The sequence below is a fragment of the Rattus norvegicus genome, chromosome 6 (assembly GCF_021556685.1).
Source record: "Rattus norvegicus strain SHRSP/BbbUtx chromosome 6, alternate assembly SHRSP_T2T, whole genome shotgun sequence".
Taxonomy (NCBI): domain Eukaryota; kingdom Metazoa; phylum Chordata; class Mammalia; order Rodentia; family Muridae; genus Rattus; species Rattus norvegicus.
The window spans coordinates 42,540,010-42,554,146 of NC_141539.1; the positions used below are offsets into that span (position 1 = coordinate 42,540,010).

At 40.9% G+C, this 14,137-nt stretch overlaps 1 protein-coding gene across 16 annotated transcripts in view; it reads left to right on the top strand.

Annotated features, from left to right (window-relative positions):
* The window catches only part of Nbas (NBAS subunit of NRZ tethering complex), a 341,775-nt gene that overhangs the window by 232,921 nt on the left and 94,717 nt on the right, over positions 1 to 14,137 (top strand). For all 16 annotated transcript variants that reach the window (NM_001427446.1, XM_087554759.1, XM_087554760.1 and 13 more), the window contains exons 45-47: positions 8,063 to 8,281; positions 12,137 to 12,339; positions 14,003 to 14,092. In NM_001427446.1, coding sequence (NP_001414375.1) covers positions 8,063 to 8,281; positions 12,137 to 12,339; positions 14,003 to 14,092 — 512 coding nt within the window. The remainder of the gene's footprint in view (positions 1 to 8,062; positions 8,282 to 12,136; positions 12,340 to 14,002; positions 14,093 to 14,137) is intronic.

Genomic DNA, 14,137 nt, shown 5'->3' on the forward strand with positions numbered 1-14,137 from the left:
AGCCAAGGTACTGAATTTGCTGCCTCCTGCCTGCTGCTGACTTGTGGCTTCCTTAGACTCTCCTTTACTGCATGAATTCCCTTACCCATCAACCTCTCCTTAGGAATCTCTCTCCGCAGCTCTTTCCTGAACTTGCCTGTGCCTGCTTGCATTCTAACAGAGTGCCCTTCTAAAGCCTCCTGTAGCTGCCCTAGTTAGGTAGTGGCCATGCTTCTTTATAGTGTCTTTTACTTCTTCATGTTTTCAACCAGACTGTGACATAGCCAGGGGCAAGGGCTTGATCTAATTTTGTGTTTCACCAGCACCTTGTCTGAGACAAAGGCACACTGTATCTTGGAAAATGTCTAGCCAATGAATAAATGGAAGGTTGCCAGTTTGCTGTCCTTGTACCCCTGGTCCCTCTGGCCTGTTACTGTCCCTGTGGCATATTTTTTAGCCCAGTTTGTATTATCATGTCCCATCCTTTAGGTTGTTCTTTTGTAGTCCTTGTCTCTTTGGAGTCTGAGAGAAATGGGGTACCGTGCGGGGACTTGGCAATTGTAACCTTTTGAGCATTCTGCACCATGAGTATTTAGGGAGGTGTTGGCAGCATGGTGTGTCATTGCATCTCTTAGAGGTCCTTCGTTCTCCTGCTTGTTTACCATAGCTGTTGAGCAGTTTCACTGTACTTCTTGTCTTCCCACTGTGTGGGGATACACTTAAAGTTAAATAGTTATGGTGTTGCTTAATTGCAGTAAATACTTGGTGCCAATGGACTTGCAGGGACTATGACATAGATGGGGTTGGTGAGCTTGGGGTTGATGTCATGAGTCAGGAAGAGTCCTAGAGCTGAGTTTCTGAACTGATTGTGGAGGGACAAGGAAGGAGGTCAGAGAGTGACTGAAGTTTGTTTTCTCTGATAACTAGAGTTTCTCATTTTGTTCTAAATAAGTTTCTCCTATGTTGTTTGTTTACATGGAAATGTAATAGGACAATAGGACATTTTCATGTGATTACGTCTGGCTTGGTGAGCCAGTTCTTCAGCGAGCTTGGCTTTGGAAGTTGTTTGACTTTGTTCTCAGTTTATCATTCCAGCCATAGCTCTTTAGTGTTGTAAGTTTAAGGTTCACAAACCTTGCCCCTTGCAACCAGCTTAGTCCATGGGTGGGTTTTATATAGACTCTTAGTTAAAACTAGATTTTTATATCTCTTTAGACATTTGAAAAACCAAACAAACAATATCTATGGCCTCTGTGGCCAAGGTCACTGCTTGGCCGTTTGCTCTCCCCGTCTCAACGTAGGCAATTGAAGGTTTGCACACCCAGCTTTAGTTTTCTCTTGCTGCAGCTGCAGCTGTGATAGCCAATACATAATCAGCAGCCAAATAAGTTATTTTAACAAAAAGATAATTCAGAGAGAAAAGAAAGGAGGAGAGAATGTTGTTGCAGACTGGTTGTGGAAAGCTACCTGATGAGGCGACATTTCTGTCAAGCTGTGAGGATTCCCAAGACAGCATTTCAACAGCCAGAAGATAGATTGGAGAGAACTAGTAAGGTGCACGAGGCAGGTCCTGATTTGTTCTTAGAGAATTGGAGGTTATTAAGTAGATATGGACAACGGTGACATTATCAGGTTTGTGTTTTTCAAATATCACTACTCTAGGGCTGGGGAGATGGATCACTTAGAATGTGCTTTCCTGCATGGATGTGAGGACCCAAGTGTTGAGGGCACAAGGTCCTCTTGCTCACAGATTAGGGAAACCAGAAATGTTAAACACATGGACTTTTCTCTTTAACACAAGGAATTAACACTTGTTTCTTTTTAGAACATTGAGATTGGATGTAGTTAATGACCTGGTAATCTTTTGCTATTGTAGAACCAGGCCTCACTGGAACTGCCCAGACTATTATGTTTGTTCTAGATTCTTCCCAAACTCCCGAGCATTGTTTCTCAGTCAGCAGAACCCATTCTTGTGGAAGAGGACAAAGGGACATTACAAAAGACGTGAACTGTGCAAAGCAGTTTCAGTGTAGTCCTCCTTAAGCTTTGTTGTAATAATTGTCACGAGGAAACTTTCCTTGAAACGTTGTACTGTGTTTAAAATATGTCAAAAACTGCTCAAAGTCAGACTCTACAAGTGGGACACAACAGCAGGTAAAATAAGTAGTGTTGAAATAGATTTCCTTTTTTCCTCATTCAGATCATTACTCTACCGGCCATAGCATTTGCAGGGATCCCACGCCTGAGTACCATCCCCTCAAAGTCTGGTGAACTGGTGCACACTTGTAGTACCAGCGCCAGAGAGGTAGAGAAGGGCGCTCCCTGGCACACACGGGTAAGCCAGTCTACTTGAATCAGTGAATGAGCGCCAGGTTTAGTGACAATCCCTGTCTTAAAAACTAAGGTGGAGAATAACAGAAAGACACTTGGTTTTTACCTCTCTTTACCACACAGATGTGTTTATGTGCTTGCTTATGTACACAAGTGCATACCCAGACAGGTGACTGCTCTGTGGGAAATGTCGGAGTCATAGATGAACCCCAAGATCACAAGAGCCCAACCAAACAAGTTTTCCTCAGTTACACAAAGACTTATTTTCCTCAGACACCTTGCAAGGAGAAGAAGGGTCATGAAAATTCGGTGAATTATTTTAGCCCACAGTTGCATGATCTTTCTCTCCTGTTTGATGGGCCTGCCTCACTCCAGGGGTGTGACAAGCAGGAGGGCTTTCTCCAGACAGTCTTCTTCCTGCTACCCATGGTTCTCCAACCCCCAGCCACCCCATGGAGTTCAAAGTCAACTCATTTTCCACCGGGCCACATTTCCTACCCTGTCTGAACTGGACCAGAAACTAAGTGGCAAAACCTCTGCCATGTTACACCATCCCTGACCTGAGCACAGCTATTAGAAGCTGCTTGGCTGTTTGACATTTTGGCCTGTGGGGGTTGGAGGCTCCCTATTTGAAGTTGGTTGTAGTCCTAAATTAATCTGGATCGGCTTTCTGGGAACCACCTTCTTCATTGACTCTGTGACCCCAATCCTTCCACTTCTTCAGTGAGGCCTTCCCATCTCACTCCACAGTTCCCTGTAGCGTGCTGTGGGAGGCCTGAGTCCTAGAAAGCATGCCCAGCTGCCTCAGTCTGTTGGAGAAGGTCAAAGCCTCAAGTGTTAATTCAGACATTCACAGGCATCTAAGTTGGGGCTGTGCCATGTACTACATTTTCAGAAACTTAGCCGAAATCGGGTACATTTGATATCTGTTAGCAACATGTGCACATAACTGCACCCTTGGCATCTTTTGTTTGCTTATTTGTCTTGAGACATTTTCTGATTATAGGTCTTTGATGTATTACTCCCATCTGTTGTCTCTCTCAATTTAAAAAGAGCTGCCTTAAAGCTATCAGGTTTTTGTGGAGGTCCACATCATTAATTGGATCTCTGCCCTGAGTCATTTTATCCAATTGAGAGAATTTACAGGAGTCACACCCTTGCTTTATCTTTCCCTGAAGCATTTTAATCTTCTGAGGGTTTTACCTGGCATTTGCTATCTGTGCATTTCTCAATGTTCCCTTTTACGACTGGTGTGTAAATAGCAATTGTTCAACCATATAAATCCCAGAATTTCTATGTTATTTCTCTACCCTATTTGGTTCCTAAATAAAATCCAGATAATAGTTTGGTAAACTAATCTCTTATATTGTTTGACCATAATATCCTATAACATTCAGCACATACTACTAACGTGATATTATAGCCTCTATATCTTCACGTTGATCAGTATGTGATATGCTATATCAATAAATGTCTTATGTTATACTAAATGAATATGATATATTGATATATGCAATATCTATATAAATATATGTTATATAATATACTATATAGATAAATGCTATATGATATGGATAATCAGTGTGTTATATGGAAATTGTGTATGATATACTATGTGGATGTATTATATTTGATATAATATATAGATATATGGTTATACTATATATGGATAAATAGTATATTGTATGCTATATGGATAAATGGTTTGTGATATGATACATATTGTCTTAGTTAGGGTTTTACTGCTGTGAGCAGACACCATGACCAAGGCAACTCTTCTAAGGACAACATTTAATTGGACTGGCTTACAGGTTCAGAGGTTCAGTCCATTATCATTAAGGAAGGGACATGGTGGCATTCAGGCAGGCATATTACAGCTGGAGCTGAGAGTTCTACATCTTCATCTGAAGGCTGTTAGCAGAATACTGACTTCCAGGTAGCTAGGATAAGGGTCTTAAAGCTCATGCCCACAGTGACACACCAACTCCAACAAGGCCACATTTCCTAATAGTTCCACTTCCTGGGCCAGGCATATACAAACCATGATATATACTATATAAATATATGGTATAAGACATACTATATTGATATATGGTATAAGATATGTTATATGGATAAGTAGTATAAGATACACTATATGGGTAAATGGTATGTGATATACTATATGGATAAATGCTATATTATATATGGTATCTGATATATAATATGAATATAGTGTGTATATATATATGACATAGGACATGCTATATGTATATATAGTATATGGTCCCCAAGTTAGAACCACCAACAGTGTGTAAGTATTTCATTACAGATTAAGGTTGATAATTTTGCAGTGTCTGATTTGATAACCAAAAATACCTATGGTAGTCTCTTAACACCTGTTGTTTGTCAGAAATGGCTAAGGTTCATGGTGGTTTAACTGTGCAAAAGATTAATGGTCTCCCATAGTCCAAATGGAATAAGAGATCTATACTACAAATCACTTAGGACCTGTGCTGGTGGAACCCTACAATTTTGTATCAGTACCACATGAACTCCACATGTTCCTAAACTGCTGTGGGTGAGATGGAAAAGGACGGATCCATGAGGGCTTTCCTTGCTTCCTTCAAAATGGCACATGCCACTTCTAGTCAGATCTCATTGGCTAGAATGTGGTTGATCCCTCCTACAAGGAAGCTGACAAGTGGGGTATGGTAGAGGGGGTGCTGGTGTCATGCCACCTGTCATATTAGGGGGCAAGTTATTACCGTGGCAACACTCTCCAGGAGAGGCAACGGTGATGAGAACAGAGAAGATGGTGTATTTTGAAGGTAGATCCAGAGTACTGTGCTGCTGCCATGACACTTGAACTTTTGCTCCTCCACACATCCTGGTCATACATGTTTTCTTTATGAGCCTGGTTCATGCTTTTATCTCATTTTTCTGAAGTACCTAGAAATTAGATGGTCCATATCTCTTTTTCAATAATAGAAAAATTCAGCCATTTACCTTTAAAAAGTTTTTACATTTGTTGTGTGTACTGAGGTCAGAGGACAGCAGATGGAGCTCACTCTGTCCCTTCTGCCATGTGAGTTCTAGATACTGAATGCTGCTTAGCAACAGGCACCCTCCCTCCCTTGAGCCATCTCACCTGTCCTAACTACTGTCCTAATCTCACAAAATCCACATTATTTTAGTAACAGTTATTGGAACAAAGAATAGTAAGAAAAAGTGATGTATTGATGGCATGTTAATAGAACTCAAAAGTAATTTTAAAAATGAACATGTCATGTGACCACCAGGTAGAGTAAAAAAGTTGCTATTTCTTACTCTGGTGCTTTTTATTTCTCCTCTTTATTCCTATACCCTTGATCATAGTGAAGCTGTTTCTTTTTTAAATTATGTCTAAATTTGATTTAGTGATGCACTTGAATTTCCTGACCATGCTCTGCAGTTTTCCATGGTAAGCTTGTTTGTCTGAAGTAAAATGGTAAAAAGCATTAAGTTGAGTCAAATTCTGGCTCAGATAAAAGCCTTCTTTTGTCATAATTTCTTCCTCTTCTTACTGTCATAGCTGACTCAGAAAATTAACTTCCGGTTATTTATTCATACTAAGTATGGGGCTATTTAGTTCTTTTCCATAGTCACTTTGAAGAATCCGTTAAAGTAGGAAAAAGAAAATGTCTTTTGTGATAATGGTGTGGTATAAAGATCAGAGTTTAAACTGTTGCCAACCACTGGGGTGATCAGCACATACTGGATGAGAATCCATAGTACAGAGAGGCCAGTCTGGGCGGTGCTGGGAAGCCAAGTCAGTGTACACTTGAGAAGTTAGGTCATGCACACTTGGTTGCTGGAGCAGAGGACTTCCGGACTGAAGGTGGGAGCTCAAGAACTACCTAGATCTGGATTGATTCCATTAATTTGCTATTGAGCCTGAATAGAGATTTCTTTTGCCATAAAAGGGCAAGTAGACGCCCCACTGAGGCAGAGGTGAGTCCTGGGAGTTACAGACTGTTTGTGTGGCTGGAGTCTAGGATGTAGGTCAGCTTATAGCTAGCTGGAGTTTCATGCTATGCAGTTTGATGAGTTTATTTTGAAGAAGGACATTATAAAAGAATCCCATGAGTAATTCCCTAGGAATATGCTTTCTGTACACCTACCTTATTCCCCTTTTCTGTTCTCTAGTTAGTTTACTCTCAGAACTTCTCTACACCACACAGTAGGGCAGGAAGAGTATTAGGCAACCTGACCTATTCAAATAATTGCCCCAAATTAAAATTTTGCCCCCAAATAGAAATGAGTTGCAGGAAAAGATTCCCAGCACTGTGATTCAGCCTTGATGTTGTCAGAGCACTCAGCCATTGTGCACTCGGTGCATGTGTCAGGATGCAGAAGATAGCCGGGAAGTTGTATGGTATGTGTTAGGATGAACTCTCTGGGTACCACTCCATGATGTGGACCAGGCATCTGTTTTGTGTTTTTCTCTTGAGACAGAGTCTTACCATGGAGGCCAGGTTGGCCAAGTTTTCAGCCTTCCTACTTTAGTCTCTTGAATGTGCTGCTTTCATGCAATGGATTTCATTTCATTCCCCTTGACCCTCCCAGACTTTGCATGTGCAGGGCGGCCGAGGGGAAAGTCTGTTGAGCATGCGTGGGTATAGCTGTAGCATCTGGTATTTCTGAGCCACAGAGATGAAGGAGTCGCTATTACCTGAGAGGAAGAGCCAACACTGCAATGAACCTTGTCTGGTTAGAGCAGTGGTTCTCACTCTTCCTGGTTCTGTGACCCTTTAACCTCACGTTCACCCTCATGTTGTGGTGAACCCAACCATAGATCTATTTGAGTTGTTACTTTATAATGGCACTTTTGCTACTCTTATGACTCATAATGTAAAGATTTTAGGAGATAGAGGCTTGCCGAGGGCATCTCGACACACAGGCTGAGAACCACTGAGTTCGAGGCTTCTGATTCTTTTGTACCATCTTCATAGTAACAAGACCCAGGAAGAAATGAGGCCACAGAATATACTACAAAACGGCCTCACAAAGCAAAACTTTAGTTCAGTGAAAACAGTACCTCACCATGGTAACTTTAATCAATATTTATATAGAATCGAAATGTCAGCTATCAACATTCAAACTAACTATCTGAAGTAACTTGGAGTCACGGTTGGGGAACACGTACTTTCTAGTGTAGTCACTGATACTTTGCATTCTAGATTCCATCTTTTAGAAATTTATCAGTCACTAATTCTAAGAAATAATAGGAAATTTAAGATGTTGTTAAAGACCATTTATTTTATTTAAAGCAATACTCAGTCCTTTTGAGGATATAGCAAAAATGGGCTTGAGTAGTCAACAGGAGACAGTCTGGGGTTACTGACAGGCACTAGCACACCCAGCAGTTCATGTGTCTTGATTTTTACTTTATAGTAAATAAATGTTCAGAATTGGCCATTTTGATTCTAAATAGGTCCCTGGCTTTGCACTTGGCCAACACTCAGTGGGAAGTCTAGTTTCATTCTGTTGAACATTACCTTCTTTGACTGCTGTCATTGTTCAAAGTCTGGCTTAACAACTGACTAGACTACTTGGTATTACACTCTTTTCTTCAAAGGAGGAAAAACAACAACAAAACTTTAAAGTGCCAATCACTGATTGGCATCTGTTAAGATTTCACTTTTATTCTACCCACTAATACCTTATTAATATGTCAAACATAAGAAACACCTCTTTGTTTTCCTGACTTTGTTTAATGTCTTTTTTAAAGCTATCAGTAGAAGCACGTGAAGAGATGACCAGAAAGGCCATTAAGACAGTCAAGCATTTCATAGAAAAACCAAGGAAAAGAAATTCAGAAGAAGACCCCCAAGAAGGTAGTGGTTCTCAGGCCACCTATGCAGATGCCTTGGCTCATCTGGAGACGTCACTTGCCCACCTGGAAACCCTCAGCCACAGCTTCATCCTCAGTCTGAAGAATAGTGAGCAGGTATGAAGTAGACACCCGGGAAAGACTGGCTTAGATAGTATCGCCATATTCATTCCCTTTCCCTCAAAGCCACATTGTAACTGTGTAAGCTCTTGGCTGTTGTAGAGATACTTAAAATGATGTTTTTAATGGAGCGAATGTATTTATGCTGTACTTTGCAAAGTTTCAGTCTGGGACAGTTGGGCTTTGTTGTACAGCCGGTGATAGCTATGATGGACTAAAACTTCTCACACCATCCATAAGAAATGAGGCAGAAACAGGATCTGCTGACCTCTCACTAGATCCTGTCTCTTAAAGCTCCTACCACTCTGCAACCTTAAAGATAGAGAATTTGTGGGTGGTGAAGAACTCAACCAGATCAGAGGTGTTGATGGAATGGTGGATGTGAAAAGTGGTCCTTCTAGCCTCTTACCACTCAGTTATTTATTGCTTTCATTTCTCTTTCTAAATGAATTTGGGCCAAAGTTGATATCTGAAAGAGGGAAAGGTAGGTAGGTGTAGGGTGTTGGCGTGTTATTGCAGGAACTGAGGGAGCACAGGGTTGGTGCCCAGGTGAGAAGGGATTTCTAAAGTTGAGACATGCTGAATGTGGGTCTCATCCCTGGGAGCTACTGGATGTTTTCATTTCTAAGTGAATCACAATAGAGGCTCCAACCCATTTTTCTTAAATTTTTAAAGAATTTCAGAAATGCTAATTTCCAATGCACACTTCATAATATTTTAAAAATATGCATACATTCCAACCTGTTTTTCTGATATATTCTTCCAATATACCTTTATTACTGATGGAAATTTCTGGCTGGTCAAATTGTTCCTATTAGATTTTTAACTAAGCCTCTTAAATATCCCAAAAAACCGCCATGAGGCTTAGGAGTCCTTGCCCATTGTGAGGTCTAATGACCTGTGTATTAGGAATCTATTAAAAATCCAGAAATCATATGAGGTCCTTAGAAACTTTGTTCTTTTTAATTTTTAGAAATATTCCTGAATGCCCCATGTATTTATCTGTTTATTTTATGGGTATGGGTATTGTGTTTGCATGTGTGTCTGTGAGCCATGTGTGTGCAGTGCCCATGGAGGCTAGAAAAGGGTGGTGAGTTCCCTGGGACTGGAGTATTAGTTGGTTGTGATTTGCTAGGTGGATGCCAGGAGGCACCTGATCCCTGGAATGGCAGCCAGTTGCTCTTAACCACTGAGCCATCTATTCAGCCTCTGCTCCTTTTAACTTAGCATATAAGACATTAGGCGTTTCATTATGACATCTTTAGTTTTTAAAAGTTCACTCATTTAGAATTATTTACATATTTTATGTATATGAATAGGCTATAGTTGTCTTCAGATGTACCAGAAGAGGACATCTGAACCCGTTACAGATGATTGTGAACCACCATGTGGTTGCTGGGAATTGAACTCAGGACCTCTGGAAGAGCAGTCAGTGCTCTTAACCACTGAGCCATCTCTCTAACCCTATTATGGCATTTTTAAATGGAGTATGTTTTTATAAACTTTCTCCCCCAGCAGCTCTGCTTTACAGAACCCCCACTTCCATGTACCAGCTTCCTTTCTTTTTTGTTTCTTTTCTGCTTGTGTGTGTACTTCTCTGTGTGTGTATAGTGCGTGTGTGTGTGTGCTGTGTGCATGTATGTGGTGTATGCACTTGTATGTGTATGTGTGTGTATGTGTGTACACGTAGTGTATCTGTGTGCATACATATATGTGTGTGGTGTCTATGCTCTGAGACAGGATATCACTGTATGGCCCAGGGTGACCTGGAACTTACAATCACTCTACTCAATGTCCTGACAGTTGAGATGATAGGTTTCTACCACCATGGCCAACTTCATTTTATTTTAACAGTTGTGGGACTTTAGAGTATTCTTTTCCATAGTTGAGAGGGTGACAGATCATTACATAAATGGCTTTTGTATGAGGCAAATGCTGTTTAAATACAAAAATAATACTCTACCTGCCCTATAATGCCATTGCAAATGGGTCTTAGAAAACTGATAACCTTTTTGTTTTCCTAAATTGTAGGCAGTCACTAAATCTTAAGCTCAGGTTGGTGAGAAATGGGCGTTGGTTTGCCTATCAGTGTAAACCTCTCATTTAATAGATAGTGGGACCCAGGGAGCTGGCTCAGCAGCTAAGGATGCTTGCTGCGGGGCCCAGTGAGGTGAGTTCGATCCTCTCCCTGGGACTCACATGTAGAAGGAGAGAATGGAGTCCTGCAGGTTGTTCTCTGACTTTCACGTGTACACCAGGGCATACATATACATAGAGAAAAACATTCTAGAAAAATTTTCTAAAAATTGCTGGTGAGCTGAATTCAAAAGTGGACCTGATTTACCTTATGTTTCCTGTCAGTTAGGCTGTCTAATGGACACCACTAAATAATGGTATGAACAGCAGATAAGCTACTGTGGCTTTCAATGTTCCTTCTTTCCCAACATTTATTATACCAGAATTTATAGTTATAAGATCTGGGGTAAAATTTGAATCTTCAAGTAAAAGTGATTAGTATAAAAATTTATATATTCTTGTTGGCTTTTCAATTGTATATATTATGTTAAGGATCATAAAATTGGCATTTTTCTCTTGGTAGCAAATGCCCTTCAGCAGCTAGCATGGTGTAGATAAGGGGGCTGTTAATGAAGATACCTGCTCATTTCACCTTAGCATTTAAAGTGCCATCTTGTTCTTTGTAGTGCCCTTCAGTCTTACCAGCTCCTGTGGGAGACTCTGTGGTCCCTGAATTGACCAATAGTTGATTTGATTTCTTAAGATACTTTGAGCCAGGTTTAGTTGCACATGCCTTTTAATCTCAGCACTTGCTTGACTCAGTTTGAGTCAAGCAGATTTCTGAGTTCAGGGCTGGTCTGGTCTGCATAAGGAGTCTCAGGACAGCTAGAGCTACAGAGTAAGACTGTGTAAAAATATCCCCCAAGCTCCCAAAAGAGAAAAAGGCTGAAATAACATTCACCCTGTAAATCTGCCCCATTAATTTCATACTTAGATTTTAACCCTCCAAATCTAACGTGAATTACGTGAACAGCTTTCACCTCTTCCACACGTTCAGTTTCATATGGAAGTTGTTTTTTTAAATGAGGCATTGTTTGGGGTTACCACGGAAACAGCAGATAGAAAGCAGTGTTGTTATCTAGTGGCTGCCTGTGGTTATGTGTGGCCTCTGTGACATGCTGGGAACCACAGCTATGGCAGACTTCCTCAGTTATTTCGTATAGTGTTGGGTCTTATACATTTACAGCGAAGCAATATAACATGGATGGAGAATGATTCCAGGTCCTACTCTCAGCTCCTGTCCTTGGTGGCAGTGTGACTTTTAGGCATGTTATTAGGGTCTTGGAACCTCAGTTTACTTTTTGATAAGATGGGACTAATTAAAAGTACTTATCAGATTATTGTTGCAAATATTTAATTAAATACCACATACATAATGCCTGGGATTGCATAAGTGTTGTTTAAAAGATTATGATGGTGATTATGCTTTAGAAACAGTTCAGTTCATACTCTTGTTCTGTACCTGATTTTTATGTCATCCCTGATAGTGTTCACAGTGCCCTTTGATCACAAGACCCTCTTGTCCTCACTGTCATTTTACGGAGGCTGAAATTTCCAATCACGACAGCCCACTGTACTAATAAGTGGTAAAGCTAGTAGTCACAGTCAGTCTTGGTGGAGTTTGAGTCCAGGGCCTTGGGAGCCAATTCATATCCCTTGGTGTGCTGTTCATGATAGGAATATATGGAGTTTGTGGCCCCTCTAAATATGTTCTCTGTGTAGAGATGCATTTAATTTCCTGGTCAAATTTTGGTGTTGATTATTTTTTCTCTTCAGGAAGTACTGCAGAAATACAGTTATCTCTATGATCTGTCCCGAGCAGAAAAAGGGAAGCTTAATGACCAAGCTGTGGCCATGTGTTTAGATGGCCAGCCTCTAAGGATGATTCAGCAGCTGCTAGAAGTGGCCATTGGTCCTGTCAACATCTCACCCAAGGATGTAGTGCACACTGCAATCACTCAAATAATTTCTTCATTGAGGTAAGCTATGAAGTACCCGTTACAGAACACCTAAGGGTAATACTTTTCCAACAATTGTACCCAATGTGTAGAATGTCCCAGGCATGTAGAAGTATGTCATATTTTCAAATAGTGTACAGACCTGAGAGATGGCCTTTGGAGTTTCTTGAGACTGGAGAACATGAGTATGTGTCCTCATTAGTACTATGTTTATAACATGCTATAAAGCCAATCCCTGGTGGGGCTCCTTCACTTGTGCACATTGCCAAGAAGCAGGAGACGGGCAAATGACATGGGAAGCAGGAGGCCGAGAGCCACGTTGCCGTGCGCCGTCAGTGTGGTGCTGAGCTTCCGCCTCTTCTAATTCCCACTCTTGGAGGCAGTGAGAAATGGGGCCCAAGCAAGTCATGACTGGAAGATAGACTGTCCTGGGGTGTTTACATTAGGACGTGAGTGGGGGAAGCTTGGCAGTAGAGAAGGTCTTGCTTCCTGTCGCACATGGGCACATTGGAGCACCTGGAGCAAGACGTTTGGGAAGGAGAAAGCGAGGCTAAGGGAATAATGAGGCCTCTTGCACTTTCTGTGAATAATGTAATTAGGCTAAGAGACTTAGTTGTATTTAATTTATTCTCCTTTTAAGCATTCTTTGTAATTCTGTATTGCTCTTGAGGAACTTTTTGATTAAATGCATGTCAGTTTCTGAAGCTAAACTGAATCAAATGAGCCTTTATCAGTTTAATTACCCCAGCCTCGTACAGCTCTCACATTCATGCTCTGAGGTACCTAGCAATTTTATGCAGAGACAGACAAAATACCGCAGCACTTCATTTTAGAAATAAAAATTCCACATTAATAAAGCTTTGTTCTATTAGTCTGTTATGATTTCTCTGCTGTTGCCTATGAGAACCCCTCATTTTCAAATGATAACAGATATTTATTTGCCATTTTTGTACCGTTTTGTTTACAATTACCATTTCTTAGCCAGATAAAGCTCACAAAATAAACATTAGAAACACTATTACCTTTGTGGCATTTCTGCTACTGGAGACTTGGTTCTGATCAAGTCTGAAAGAACAGACTGATTCTAAAGGCAGGATACTGAAGACGTTTGACCAATGTCAATGTAAAACTTGCAGCTATAGACGGCTCTGGAGCATGGTGAGGTAAACTTTGGCTCTCAGGGCTAAGCACACTGTTGGGCATGGGCTTTGAGTGTATCTCTTAAGTTTAGTAGGCAAAGGAAGAAAATGGCAAAGGCCTAAAAGTGAATCTAGCAGGTGGTTTAAATCTGAAAATATTCTGAAAATATGTAAAGTCTCTTTTTCCTGTGTTGTACTTTGGGAATTTGCTAGAGTTCTAGAGAGTAAGTAAATAGTTTGTTAAGAGCATCAAGCTGCAATTATTACACATTTAATGTTTAGATGTTTTAATTTTCAATTACTTTTGAATGACAAAATAGGTTGTGTTAATATCCTGGTAGAAATGAATGCATGAATTAGACCATAAGCTCCTAAGGGAAGCAAAGTTTCCCATGCTTAGCACTTCACCCCCAGAACACAGAGTTGTGAGCGAGTACCTCACCATGCCGTATTCCAACTGGGCTCACCTGAGTGTGTCAATAGAAACTGCATTTCTGAGGCTTGACCGACCTCTTCTGACTCTGTTATCCTCTTTCTTATCACAGTGGCACTGGTGCTGATCTTTGTGGGTCACGTGACCCCCTCCAGGTCCTGGAAGGTGTTGTTGGGGCAGTTCGCACCAGTGTGGACAATGGGTAAGCAGGACATTTAGTCCATCTACACTGAATAGCTCTCCTTGT